The sequence below is a fragment of the Canis lupus genome, chromosome 13, assembly GCF_011100685.1.
Source record: "Canis lupus familiaris isolate Mischka breed German Shepherd chromosome 13, alternate assembly UU_Cfam_GSD_1.0, whole genome shotgun sequence".
NCBI classification, from domain to species: Eukaryota; Metazoa; Chordata; class Mammalia; order Carnivora; family Canidae; genus Canis; species Canis lupus.
In genome coordinates this window covers 38,119,821-38,132,093 of record NC_049234.1, presented here as the reverse complement: position 1 = coordinate 38,132,093, position 12,273 = coordinate 38,119,821, and the positions used below count along the sequence as shown (strand labels likewise).

The 12,273-nt window shown below is 61.7% G+C and overlaps 1 protein-coding gene across 7 annotated transcripts; it reads left to right on the top strand.

Annotated features, from left to right (window-relative positions):
* The first annotated feature begins 49 nt into the window (after nucleotides 1-49).
* On the top strand, nucleotides 50-12,238 carry PUF60 (poly(U) binding splicing factor 60). 7 transcript variants are annotated; one of them, XM_038555773.1, is made up of 12 exons: nucleotides 50-194; nucleotides 4,402-4,491; nucleotides 6,763-6,858; nucleotides 6,977-7,066; nucleotides 8,003-8,053; nucleotides 10,223-10,384; nucleotides 10,462-10,554; nucleotides 10,699-10,912; nucleotides 10,992-11,182; nucleotides 11,321-11,456; nucleotides 11,625-11,860; nucleotides 11,939-12,238. In XM_038555773.1, exons 1-12 carry the CDS (start codon nucleotides 171-173, stop codon nucleotides 12,236-12,238), a joined length of 1,683 nt encoding a protein of 560 aa, XP_038411701.1. In that variant the 5' UTR covers nucleotides 50-170. The 7 variants fall into 7 exon arrangements, with proteins under 7 accessions (XP_038411701.1, XP_038411705.1, XP_038411702.1 ...); XM_038555774.1 differs by having other exon boundaries at nucleotides 92-194; nucleotides 4,405-4,491; XM_038555778.1 differs by lacking the exon at nucleotides 50-194 and adding an exon at nucleotides 918-1,503.
* The last annotated feature ends 35 nt before the right edge of the window (nucleotides 12,239-12,273 follow it).

The following is a 12,273-nucleotide window of genomic DNA, read 5'->3' as shown; positions in this document are numbered from 1 at the left end:
CCCCGCCGCCGCCGCCGCCGCCGCCGCCGCCGCCCCCCGCCGAGGGCGAAAGGGCCTCGTATCGCGAGACTTCCGTCCTTCCTCGGGCGCTTCCGCCGGCACCCAGATCGCGCGAGACAGCGGAGGGAGTAGGAGCGTGTGGCGCGCGCGGCGGCCGCGACGGACGCAAGATGGCGACGGCGACCATAGCTCTCGTAAGTGAGCCGCCGCGACCGCGACCGCGGGCCGCCGCTCAGCTGGCGGGAGTGGGCCGTCGGTCCGGCCAGGGCGCCGGAGGCCTGTCGGGGGACGCGGCAGTGGCTCCCGGCCCCCGCGGCTCTCGCTCGCGCGACGTGGGGGCGGGGCGGGGCGGGCGCGAGGCGGGGGCCGGGCCGGGCCGCCGCTTCCGGCTCGCGGGCGACGGCTTCCGGCGGTCGGCGTCGGCCGGGTCGCGGAGAGGCCTCGGGCGGAGCCGGGCGGCCGTCGTGCCGCCGCGGGCGCAGGGCCTGCAGGGAGCGGCCTGGGGCGTTCGCCGAGCCTGCGCTCCTCGCTAACGCTGCGCGCCCGGCCGCCCCAGCCCGGCCGCCGCTCCGGCCCCTTAGGAAGGAGGGAGGTGCTGTTTGGACGCGAGTTTCCTGAGCAGCGGTTGTCCCAGGCGGCCCAGTGGGGCAGGGGCCGTGCCTGCCTGGGCCGGGGTCTGCGGGCGCCCGGAGGAGGGAGCCCCTCGCTGCCCCGCTCAGCGGTCACCCGCTTTCAAGTGACGCGGAGTGAGCGGCATGGCCGCAGAACCTGGTACACCCGCCCTTCCGTGCTGGGGCCTCCCCTGACCCTCTTCCCTCACCACTCCGTTCCAGGAGGGTCTGATCTCCTAGAGCCTTCGTGGCGTCACCGCGCGTATTTACCTGCCACCAGCCCGCACGCAGAGTGCCCTGCCGAGGCCGGGCTGAGAAGGCGACTGTTCCGCATGTGGCTGGAGGCTGGGCAGATAGGGAAGACATTTGGGGGTCAGGGAGCGTGCCTTGGCCAGGCCGGGAGCTGGAGGCTGGCACCCAGTGAGGGAGGCTGGACCAGTGTCACTGGGGCACAGACTGGCTCCCCCGGCCCCAGCTTGCGAGGGGAGCCCAATCTGGGATTCTCAGATTTGGCTCATCTTCTTCTATCACGTCCTGCTTCCCGTTGAAGCCACAGGAACAAGTGACCTTCGTGAGAGGGAGGTTAGGAACGCGATATTGGTGGAGGACCTGGCGACGGTCCCAGACAGCGGTTAGAATTGGACAGTGGAGGAGAGGGCGGCTGGGCGACGGGAACGCAGACTCCTGGGAAGGTGTGGAGGGGGAAGAGAAGCCCATGAGAGTGAATGGCTCGTTTCCCCTGAGCATCCTAGAGCAGCAGGAACGGCAGGCCGTGGCCTTGGCAGCTGCTGGAAGCTGAAAGTGGAAGCACCCCGTTCTTCTGGAGCCCGAGGGATGCCCTGGCTCAGCTCTGCCGTGGCACAGTGCCAGACACGTGTGCATTACCGTAGAGGTGGGCATGGGCAAGAAGTCTGAGCCCCATAAGTTGAGGTTTTTAACAGGGCTGTTTGTGGCCCATTGAATTATTTTAAGAGGTTAAAATGCACGGGTCAATTGGGGTGTGGAAATTGTAGAATCCCAGGCTCACATCAAATTCCGGGAGTGACATCCAGGCTGTGGCCTGATGTGTTCCTTTCCTACCCTGTTGAGGGGACCGGTTTCTAGATAGCCCGTGTCCTTGTCTTGTCTGAGTTGGGCGTAGTGAGAGTTTGTTCTGTCCTGTGATCTGTGCCTGCTCAACAGCGCTGGTTGCTGTCCTAAGATGTGGCTTCAGGAAGGTGGGGTAGAGTGACCCGGAGCTTTGTTGACAGTCCTTTGGTAGGGAAGGACACAGGAAAACGCAGAAGTGCTTCTTGTCACTTGTGCCTTCCACCTGGTGGCTGCAGAAACAGGCCACAGCCCTTCCCAGCAGGGACACAGTCTTCTGGTGGCAGTGTGTGTCTGTGATTTACCAGTCTGTTCTTCCCTACCTTTCATAGCAGGTCTCAGTCCTGCTTATGGCCATTACCTTGGGGTTCCATCTGGCCAGGGGACCAGTCCCTCTCCCTTTCCTGTGGGCACCGTCGCTTTCTCCTGAAGACCCTGGCCTGCGCGCTCCCTGCTAGGCCTCCCTGGCTGCTGAGGCCCAGTGTGCCTCAGTCCCCTTTTTCTCATCCTGAGCTTGATTTTCTTCTCAGCGGCCATGAACCATAGAAGTCACCTTATGTAGGTGCCACTTGGCACGTGCCTTGTTTTGTTTTTCCTGCATCTAAATTGATGAGCACAGAGGCTAGCCGTCTGGTAGGTAGCATGGCACTTCATGAAGAGGACTGAACAGATGGAAAGCATCCTGCGGCAGCTCTGCTTTGGGGATTTGACTCTGGGTGTTCCACCGATGCTGTTAACGACTAGAACGTAGGGCTTGCTTGCTGTGTGCGTGGATGACGTGGAGTGGCTTACCGAATCTTCATGCCAGCCCCAGGACACAGACCTGAAGAGCCAGAAACCTGGAAATGTTAAATAATTACCTAACTTTTCTGGTTTTCTAGTGGGGATAATCCTCTTTATTTCTGGGCTGCTGAGCAGTGGCAGTGTGGGCGTTTGGGTCCCAGGTTGATGGGGCCACATTGCCTCCCAGAGGGGACTTCTCAGGTTTTGAGGTGCCATTGCCTGGTGCTGAGGAGCTTAGTGACCACCACCCTTTTCTACTTTCATTGCCAGGGGGTGACAGCATGTGACTGCTTGTGATAATAAAAGGCAGTTTTCTCCAAGCCTTCTTAGCATCTGCTTAGGACAGAAGCTGAAGCTCTGCGGGACGAGGAACTTGTTTTCTCTGGAGGTGATGGGATGTCCCATGTAGCATCCTATGCTGGACTAATTGTTCCTGAGAAGGCTTTTCTGAGTTGTGTTCTCTCAGCAATGTCCTGCTTCCGGTGTTGGCTATTCCATTAATTTGTGAGAGCAGGAAGTTGTAAATGTGCCCTGAGGTCGGCTCTGTTCATGGGTCTGAGAGCTTCATGGGTCTTACTTCCCCAGACCTGAAGTGATCTCTTGCTGTGAGCCTTGAGAGGGCAGTCTCTGCTCCAGATGTGCTCCTGGGGGTGCCAAGCCGTACGCTGACCTGTCCCCAGCTGTCATACACCCTACACAGTGGGACCCATTGTCAGAAGGGCCTCCCCCATCCTTTGGCTCGTTCTCCGAAGTAGCAGTGGTGCTGAGTTCAGAGCAGCTCCAGCCAAGGTGCTGCTTGAGGGTTAGCCACAGCTTCTGTGCCCACTGGCCATGTCTCCAGCACACACAGGCTGGTGTTGCTGTCTCCTTTGGGGCTAGAGCCCATGAGACCCCCTCTGGCCAAGTCAGCCCAGCCTCTGGCTTTGTGCACAGGGCTCCAGGGGCGGGCATGGCTGTCCCTTGTGTTCCTAGATTTCAGTGGGTAAAATGGTAGTGGGGTAAGTGCTCTCAGTTCCCCCCCGTGCAGCCTCTGAGAAGGTGGAGTAGGTGTCAGGGCCCTTCCACCAAGTCTCCTCCCCATAACATGTTGCCCACCACCCTCGGCCTGTCTTTGCTCCTGCCATCCTGCTAAGCGGAGTTGGGAGCTGTTCCTTCCGTCAGGCTGGTTCTGCATGGCAGTGGCTCTATGGCCCTTCCAGGTATGGGGTATGGCCAGGCCCTTAACTGCCTTCCCTGGAGTTATTCAGTGCTGGACAGCTTGACTGCTGGGGGAGGAAGGCTTGTGCGTGCAGACCACCTGCCTGGCCCTGTCATTCAGAGGGCAGCCCTCTTCAGAGGTGTCTTCAGGAGGGGCTTGGGTGTGGGCCTGACCAGAGCCTGTGGAAGGCATTGGGCCTGATTCATGCCGAGCCGGGGGGCCCAACCCAGACGTGTATGGGGTGCTCGAGAGGTGTCCCTGTCTGCCTCAGGAGGGGTGAGAGGAGATGGCCAGCTGTGCCCCTTGTCATCCTGTCTGGCCTGGCCCAGCCTGCTGGCAGGAGAGGCACTGATCTTTAGGACCTCAGCTGTGGGCCCAGGGGACGATGCTTTTCCTTGGCACGGGGGAAGAGCTCTCCTATCTCCTGTCCTGTCCCTTCCTGATGGCTCCCTGTCGACTCTGGGCTACCCTAGGTCCTGCCAGGTCAGTCAGGACCTCATGCCAGGGTCCTAATCAGCTGCAGGTATTCTGGAAGAATGGGTGGAGTGGAGTGGGGTACTGTGGGATGCACAGGGGCCAAGCCAGAGCTGGTTTCTTTCTGTGTCTGTGCTGGCCTCTCTTTGTCGTCCGTGGGCACTTAGCCCTTAGCTAGGGAAGGGGAGAGAGGGCCGGGGTGGGTGGGCCTTACGACTGTCCATTACAGCATCTCCTTCCTGCCTGCAGCAGGTCAATGGCCAGCAAGGAGGGGGGTCCGAGCCGGCGGCGGCGGCGGCGGCAGTGGTGGCAGCGGGAGACAAATGGAAACCTCCACAGGTACTGACCTTAAGCATCCTTGCCCTCAGGCCTGCCCGCCCGCCCGCCTGCCCGCCTGCCTGCCCGCCTACCCGCCTATCCGCCTATGCATCCCTGGGCCCAGAGAGAGGGGGGTGGGCGGGAGGAGCCCTAGGGACTCTTCTCTGCCTTCCGGACAGATGCTCCTGTCTTGCTCCCTTACCTCCCAGCCTCAGGCCTGGCTCCCGCCTCCCCGCGTAGTGTCCACCCTGCTTCTGCGGTGGCTCGCAACCTCGTGTGTCTTCAGGCTGTGGACAGATAGTGATGGTGGTCAGGTGGGGGCTGAACCTGAGCCAGGGTAGGTTGTTCGCCATCAGTGTCACACGAGGGAGCAGGCATGCTGTTTCAGAACAGGATGGGTATTAATAATCAGAAACACAGGTCTTCATTTTGGATCTCAAATTTAAATAAAACAACAAAGCAGAATAACGTGTGAGCCCGAGCATGGGGGTCTGCCTGGGACTTGGGCTAGGCTTCAGAGTGGGCGTGGGTAGATCTTGTCCTGCTCTGGTTGTTTCACCCTTGGGAGCTTGTCCTATAGGAGGTGGAGCCAGTCCTTGTCGCTGGGCAGTAGGGTGCTTTGTGCTTCTCCGTGGCAGCGCCTGCCTCCAGGGGGCCCCGGGGGGGCTCACCACGGTGGCCTGGGGGCCCTCCTGTGGGCCCCCCAGTACACTGGGGGGAGGGCTGGCCGTAGTGTGCAGCCTGGATCCTAGGAGTTTATAGGGGCTGAAGCAGATGGGCAAAGGGGCCAGGCCGTCCCTCTAGCCAGGCTTCCCTGCCCTGGCTGATGGGAGAAGGGCCTTCTGTTTACCGAGACAAAGAAGAGATTGAAAAGTTTCTGAGGGGCTGGGAGGGGGTTGGCATTGATCACCATGGTGACAGCCTGCTCGAGTCCCAGCCCCCAGCTCTCAGGGCCTCTGTCCCACTAAGGAGAACCGGGCTTGCTGCCAGCTGGGAGGCCCAAGAGGACAAGCCTCAGGGGCCAGACTGGGTTGCCAGAGTGGGGGCCTCCAGGCCCCTTCTGCCCTTTGACCTTGTGCTGGAAACCCAATACTTGGGCTGGTCAGGCTGGTGGTTCTTGGGGTTTGGATCAGCTGGCCCTTTCCTGCCTCCTTTGTACCTCTTCTTTGCTCGTCACGTCCACGTTGGGGATCTGCCTCTCTCCTCCACTGTCCCTTCTGAGGCTGCAGAACACCCCCTCTGGAGGGGGCTGGCAGTGGTCTCTCATTGCAGTTGCTGGGTAGCCCCAGGCCCTCTGAACTGGTGGGCAGACACGTGTGATCTGACCCTGGACACACACACAGAGTCTTTGGTCTGGTGGCTGTGCTTTTCTTTTTGCTCGCACGGCTATATTCTTGCCCTGCAAACAGTTTAGAAATGGATTTTGACAAAAGGAGTGTAAACTTAATCCTATTGCATCGGCTCTGTCTGCAGCAGGCTGTGCCTGCTCCACCCCCATCCCCCCAAAACCTCTCCGGGTCCTCATGTTCCCTTGGCTAGGGTCTGGCAGGTCCACTTTTCCTCTGTGGCTGGTCTGCTCCTGGCTTCTCTTCCCAGGGGGCTCAGCACAGCCCAGGGAGGAGTCTGGTGGAGGTGGGGTGGAGCCCTGCTCCAGGCTGTTATGGATGGGGAGAGCAGCTCCAGGTTCTCCATAGAAGGCAGGGATGGGGGAGGGGGTGCATGAAGGTGTGCTGGGAGGGAGGCCCTTTCCTTTCCCTGCTCCTTGAGTGGTCCCTGGAACTCCACCCAAACAGGGACGCCGAGTCTGTGACCATGGCTGGGGCTGTGGGAAGGTGTGGGGCAGGGGTGGACGCCACGGTAGTCTAGGAATGAGGGGTCCCTGCACATCCAGAGAACCATGGCCCCTTTTCTCACAAAGGATGGCCAGGGCCACCTCTCTTGCGTGACATGATACTGAGGTTCTGGGGTCATGTTTGCTACAAGGGCTAGGCCCCTCCTTCTGCTTGCTGCCTGTCGGTAGCTCCTGAGGAGGCCTTTGTGGCCTGGGCCCTGCAGCCGCTCTGGATTATCGCAAGGCCCCCAAGGTACCTGCCTTCCTCAGTGGCATGTGTCTTGGGTGGGGCAGGCCCACATCCAGGCTAGGCAGGTGCCGGTCTGCAGTAGGCCCTGCCTGTCCTGGGAGCGGGCTGGGTTGGGGGCCGTGTGCAGTTGTGCGTGTGTCGGGGTGTTCCTGGGCCATTGGAGGGAGGTCTCGAGCGTGTCCTTAATGAGTCCCCTGCTCCCCACCGCCAGGGGACAGACTCCATCAAGATGGAGAACGGGCAGAGCACAGCCGCGAAGCTGGGACTGCCTCCTCTGACGCCTGAGCAGCAAGAGGCCCTCCAGAAGGTGAGAGTGTACCTCCCGGGGAGTTGTGTGCGTGGTGGTGGAGGGGGCGGTCGGCAGAGGAAGGCGCATCTCCCCACAAGCTGGGCCCCCCAGTGCTCCTCACCACCTTCTCCCGCAGGCCAAGAAGTACGCCATGGAGCAGAGCATCAAGAGCGTGCTGGTGAAGCAGACCATCGCGCACCAGCAGCAGCAGCTCACCAACCTGCAGGTGAGCCGCCGGGCCCTACCCTCCGGCCTCGGTGCTGGCTCTGCTGGAGGCCGTCCCCCCGCCCCTCCCCACCACCTCCACCTCCTCTTCCTCCTCTTCCTCCTCCTGTGCCTGTGGCCGTCCCCACGAGGCGATGTGGTTCTGTTTCTCAAGGACTCGTTCTTGGGGCACCCGGGTTCATCCATGAGGCATGAGTGGCCCAGCCTTACCCATCTGCTGAGTGCCCATGGTCCCCTCCCTGCCCTTTCGCTGTAGCTGTGCCCCGTACCCTGAGTTGGCTCCTCCTCTTGGACTTGAAATTGTCGCCTCAGGTCACCTCTGTGCCCAGGTGACGGTGCAGCATGTAGGGGCGATCCTCCCCATCCCCATGGCCTCGGATAAGAGCGGTCAGGCCCTGACCCTTGCAGTGAGTCCAGATCACCTGAGCTGGGGTCCAGGACAGAGGACAGGCTGGGGGGCTCCTCCAGCAGGGCCCTGCTCTAACCCTGTGGCCAGAAGCCACAATGGCTGTGGGGAAGAGGCCAGGGCGAGGCTGACAGGTGCCTGGGCCTCGAGCCCCCTGCCCCCTGCCCAGCCCTCAGGAGATGCCTTGGCTCTTCACTTTGCTCCATCCACACATACTCCCCCTCACCACCACCTCCTCCTCCTTCTCCTCCTCCTTCTCCTCCTCTTCCTCCTCCTCCTCCTCCCCTCCCCCCTCCTCCCCCTCCCTTCCTTCTGCCCCGCCGGCCAGGCTGTGGGGCGGGGCACCTGGGGCTCTGAGGCCCCCCTGGGCAGGTGCCGGCGGCTGGCCAGTTGGCTGGCAGTTTGGGAAGGCAGGCGGACCTCCCTGGCAGGGCGGGGACTCCGGGCCTTGCCGCTGTCTGCGTGAGGTGTGACAAGAGCGGGAGACTGCTCGGCTCCAACAGACTGAACTCTGTCTTTACTGTCTTTCAGATGGCAGCAGTGACAATGGGCTTTGGAGATCCTCTCTCACCTTTGCAATCGGTCAATAGACATGCTCACTTCTTCCGGGGCTCATGTCCTTAGTCAGGGCTAGAGGGGGGCAGTGCAGCCCGCGTGCTGGGGACCTTGCTCCCCTAGCCGGCCCTGCCCGCCAGCTCGGGACGAGCGCAGCAGAGCGCCAGGCGTGGCGGGGCCAGTGGTGTGGGCGGGCACCCACCCGAGACCGCCCCTGGGGAGGCCTCCATCTGCTCTGAGGTCCCGCCTTAAAACTAACCGGCCAGGTAACTGCGGAGGGCAGCAGGCCAGAAGGGTAGCTGCCCACGCCAGGCCCACCTGCACCCATGTCGCCTGCACGCACAAGGCGCAGCGCCTGGGCCTCCAGCTCTGCCGGTCTCCAGGCTGCACGGGCTCCTGGGTTGGGGTCAGGACCCCGAGGAGAGAAGAGTCCTAACTCACGGCTCCATCAGACCCTGGAGGGAGGATGGATGGATTGGGGGGGGGGGGCTGGGGGGTCCCAAGCAAGCAGGAGAGGGAAGGGCAATGACTTGGTCCTCTGGGCCTGGCTGTCAGCAAGGTGTAGGGGCCATGCAGCCAGGGAGCAGGCAGGGGCTGGGCTGAGCTCAGTGGGCCAGGGAGGAGGCAGAGGCGGTAGCTGAGGCCTTGGCTGCCACGGGTGGAGGAGTCTGGGAAGGGGATGCTCCTCCATCCCCCAGAGCTGAGGAGGAGGCCAGACCCCGCTCCACGGAGTCTGAGGGGGAAACATGGCTCTTTCCTGGGGGTCTTCCCTGAATGTGCTGCTCTCACAGGAGAGATGTGGCCCTGTCTTTGAGGGCCAGACAGACCCAGTATCTTGTCTGGAAAGTGTCTGTCTGCGGGGAGATGTCAGGGAGAGGGCTCTTGGCCCACCTGCTGTGGGGAAGCCCACACTGAAGAGAAGACGTGCTCCTATCCTGGGGAATTTTGACCTAAGGGGCAGATACGGTTTCACGTTGGGGTACCTGGTGCAAGTGGGGACACAGTTCCACCTTTGGTGGTCCTTGGTCTCAGTGGGGGCCTGAGGCCTACTTGTCAGGAGCCCAGTTTGAGGAGGACAGTCCCATTTGGGGGGAATTCCTAGTTTGGGGGATAGGTGGACCTGATTTTTAGGCTCCTCTCTGAGGGAGGGGAAGGCTTGGTCTATATACTAGGCCAGCTGGTGTCTGAAGAGGGTCTCCAGTTGTGGGGGCCTTTTGAGGGTGAGGGAAGCCCCTGTTTATGGAGAAGCTAGAACCAGGACCCCATCTTCTTTGCCTGTCCTGGGCCTATGGTGTCTTCCCCAGAGCTCAGCTCCTCCTGGTGGCCCGCTGCGTGTGGCTGTGGAAACCCCCCTGCCTAGCACATCGTGTAGTGGTGGCAGGGGTGGGAACCCCATTCCTGAGGGCCTGGAGCAGTCCCTTGGCCCCAGCTCGCCCCAGTGCAAGGCATGTGTGCCCAAGTGGAGCTCTGGGCCTGCTGGGCCTGTTACCTCCCCGCTCCAAGGAGCCCTGGGGCTTCTCTTTTTGGCAGCTCTGCCACCTTCTGAGGGTCCTTGGGGCTACAGATGTGAGCTCCAGCCAGCCCTTTTTGTCAGGTGCTCAGCACATGGGGGTTTGCAGAATGCTGAGCCCCAACCTGAGTTGGCCCTGCATGAGCAGCTGCTCCTTGTTCTCTCTGCAGGGGCCCCCATCTGGGCTCCTGACCTCCTCCCCTGGGCTCTCTTCTGGGCAGCAGCTGCCCTGTCTTCTGCCCCTCTCTCGCCTCCACACTAGTGGGTCCCTCCAGCTTGGATGGCTTCCCCTCCCCTCTTCTGTCCGAGCACTTGGCCAGGACCCTGGGAGGATCTGCCACCGGCGCCTGGGGGACCTGGTCCCCAGACTGGAAGGGGGCAGGGTGGGAGGGCATGCAGCCCTGCCTCCTGACCACCCATCAGCTTTGCTGCCAGTCTGCCCAGGACCTGCATGGGCTGGGGTGCGTCCGTGTCCTGCCTTTGGGCCTGGCCTTCCGTCCTGGGGGCAGGGTCCTACTGACCCCTGCCACCCTGCCTGCAGGAGCTGAGCCTGCACTGCGCTGCCGCATGGGGAGCCCTCCCCACGGCGGAGCTGGGTAGGTGGGCCAGGAGGGGAGTGGGCTGCCCAGCCTCTTACCACCCCCTCACAAGCCAGTGGCTCTCTCTCCCCTTGTGTCCTGCTCCAGATGGCAGCTCAGCGGCAGCGGGCACTGGCCATCATGTGCCGGGTCTACGTGGGTTCCATCTACTATGAGCTCGGGGAAGACACCATCCGCCAGGCTTTTGCTCCCTTTGGACCCATCAAGAGCATTGACATGTCCTGGGACTCCGTCACCATGAAGCACAAGGTGGGCTTTAGTCTGCCCCTGCCCCGCCCCTTCCCACCTTGGGCTGTGCTGGCCTGACCACATGCTCCTGTACCCAGGGCTTTGCCTTTGTGGAGTACGAGGTCCCAGAAGCGGCACAGCTCGCCTTGGAGCAGATGAACTCAGTGATGTTAGGAGGCAGGAACATCAAGGTGAGGGCCGAGGACGTGGGGCTCCGGGCTCAGGACAGTTGCACTCTGTCTTCAGTCACCCCAGCCATGCCGAGCAGCCTCTCTGAAAGCCTGAAGAGGCCAGGCCTGTGCTGACTGGGGCTCTGTCCCCTGCCTCTCTCCCAGGTAGGGAGACCTAGCAACATAGGGCAGGCCCAGCCCATCATAGACCAGCTAGCTGAGGAGGCACGAGCCTTCAACCGCATCTACGTGGCTTCTGTGCACCAGGACCTTTCAGACGACGACATCAAGAGCGTATTTGAGGCCTTTGGCAAAATCAAATCCTGCACGCTCGCCCGGGACCCTACAACTGGCAAGCACAAGGGTTATGGTTTCATTGGTGAGTTCGGAGAGACTGAGGTGAGGGTGGGGCCCACCTGGCACTGTGGCTAACCCTCACTGCTGCTCCTGCCCTGCAGAGTATGAAAAGGCCCAGTCGTCCCAGGATGCCGTGTCTTCCATGAACCTTTTTGATCTGGGTGGCCAGTACTTGCGGGTGGGCAAGGCTGTCACACCCCCCATGCCCCTGCTTACACCTGCCACACCTGGAGGCCTCCCGCCTGCTGCTGCTGTGGCCGCGGCTGCAGCCACAGCCAAGATCACAGCTCAGGTGAGGGCTGATCCAGTCACATACTTCATTTGTGGGTGACAGCTTCTCCCTCCTTCATCCTTTGGGGGTTGGCTCTGTGTGGTCTTGAGCGGAGGCAGCCAGATCAAGGACTGAGTGTGGTGGCCTTCTGGGTTGCAGGAAGCAGTGGCTGGTGCAGCGGTGCTGGGTACCCTGGCCACACCTGGATTGGTGTCCCCTGCACTGACTCTGGCCCAGCCTCTGGGGGCTTTACCCCAGGCTGTCATGGCTGCCCAGGCCCCAGGAGTCATCACAGGTGAGCCTGGGTGGGGCAAGGCTTCCCTTCTTCCCCTGCCAGTCCTCTGGGCATAGCCCTCTACACCCATGGACATTGCTCAGCTATGGCCACGTGGTGCTGGGTGCCTTCCTGGGAAGGGTGGAGATGGGGGAAGAGTAACTGCTGGACCTGGTGGGTTTGCTGTAGGTGTGACCCCAGCCCGGCCTCCCATTCCGGTCACCATCCCTTCTGTGGGAGTGGTAAACCCCATCCTGGCCAGCCCCCCAACACTGGGCCTCCTGGAGCCCAAGAAGGAGAAGGAAGAAGAGGAGCTATTTCCCGAGTCCGAGCGGCCCGAGATGCTGAGCGAGCAGGAGCACATGAGCATCTCCGGCAGCAGCGCCCGCCACATGGTGATGCAGAAGCTGCTCCGCAAGCAGGAGGTGGGCAGCGGGGGCTGGTGGGGTGGGCAGGGGGAGTGATCCAGCAGCTATAGCTTTCAGCTGTCTCTCCTCGCACAGTCCACAGTGATGGTTCTGCGCAACATGGTGGACCCCAAGGACATCGACGACGACCTGGAGGGGGAGGTGACCGAGGAGTGTGGCAAGTTTGGTGCTGTCAACCGCGTCATCATCTACCAGGAGAAGCAGGGAGAGGAGGAGGATGCGGAGATCATTGTCAAGATTTTTGTGGAGTTCTCCATAGCCTCCGAGACTCACAAGGCCATCCAGGCCCTCAACGGGCGCTGGTTTGCTGGCCGCAAGGTGGTGGCTGAAGTATATGACCAGGAGCGTTTTGATAACAGTGACCTTTCTGCGTGACCTTGGCCCTGTTCCCTGGACTTGCACTTGCTCCT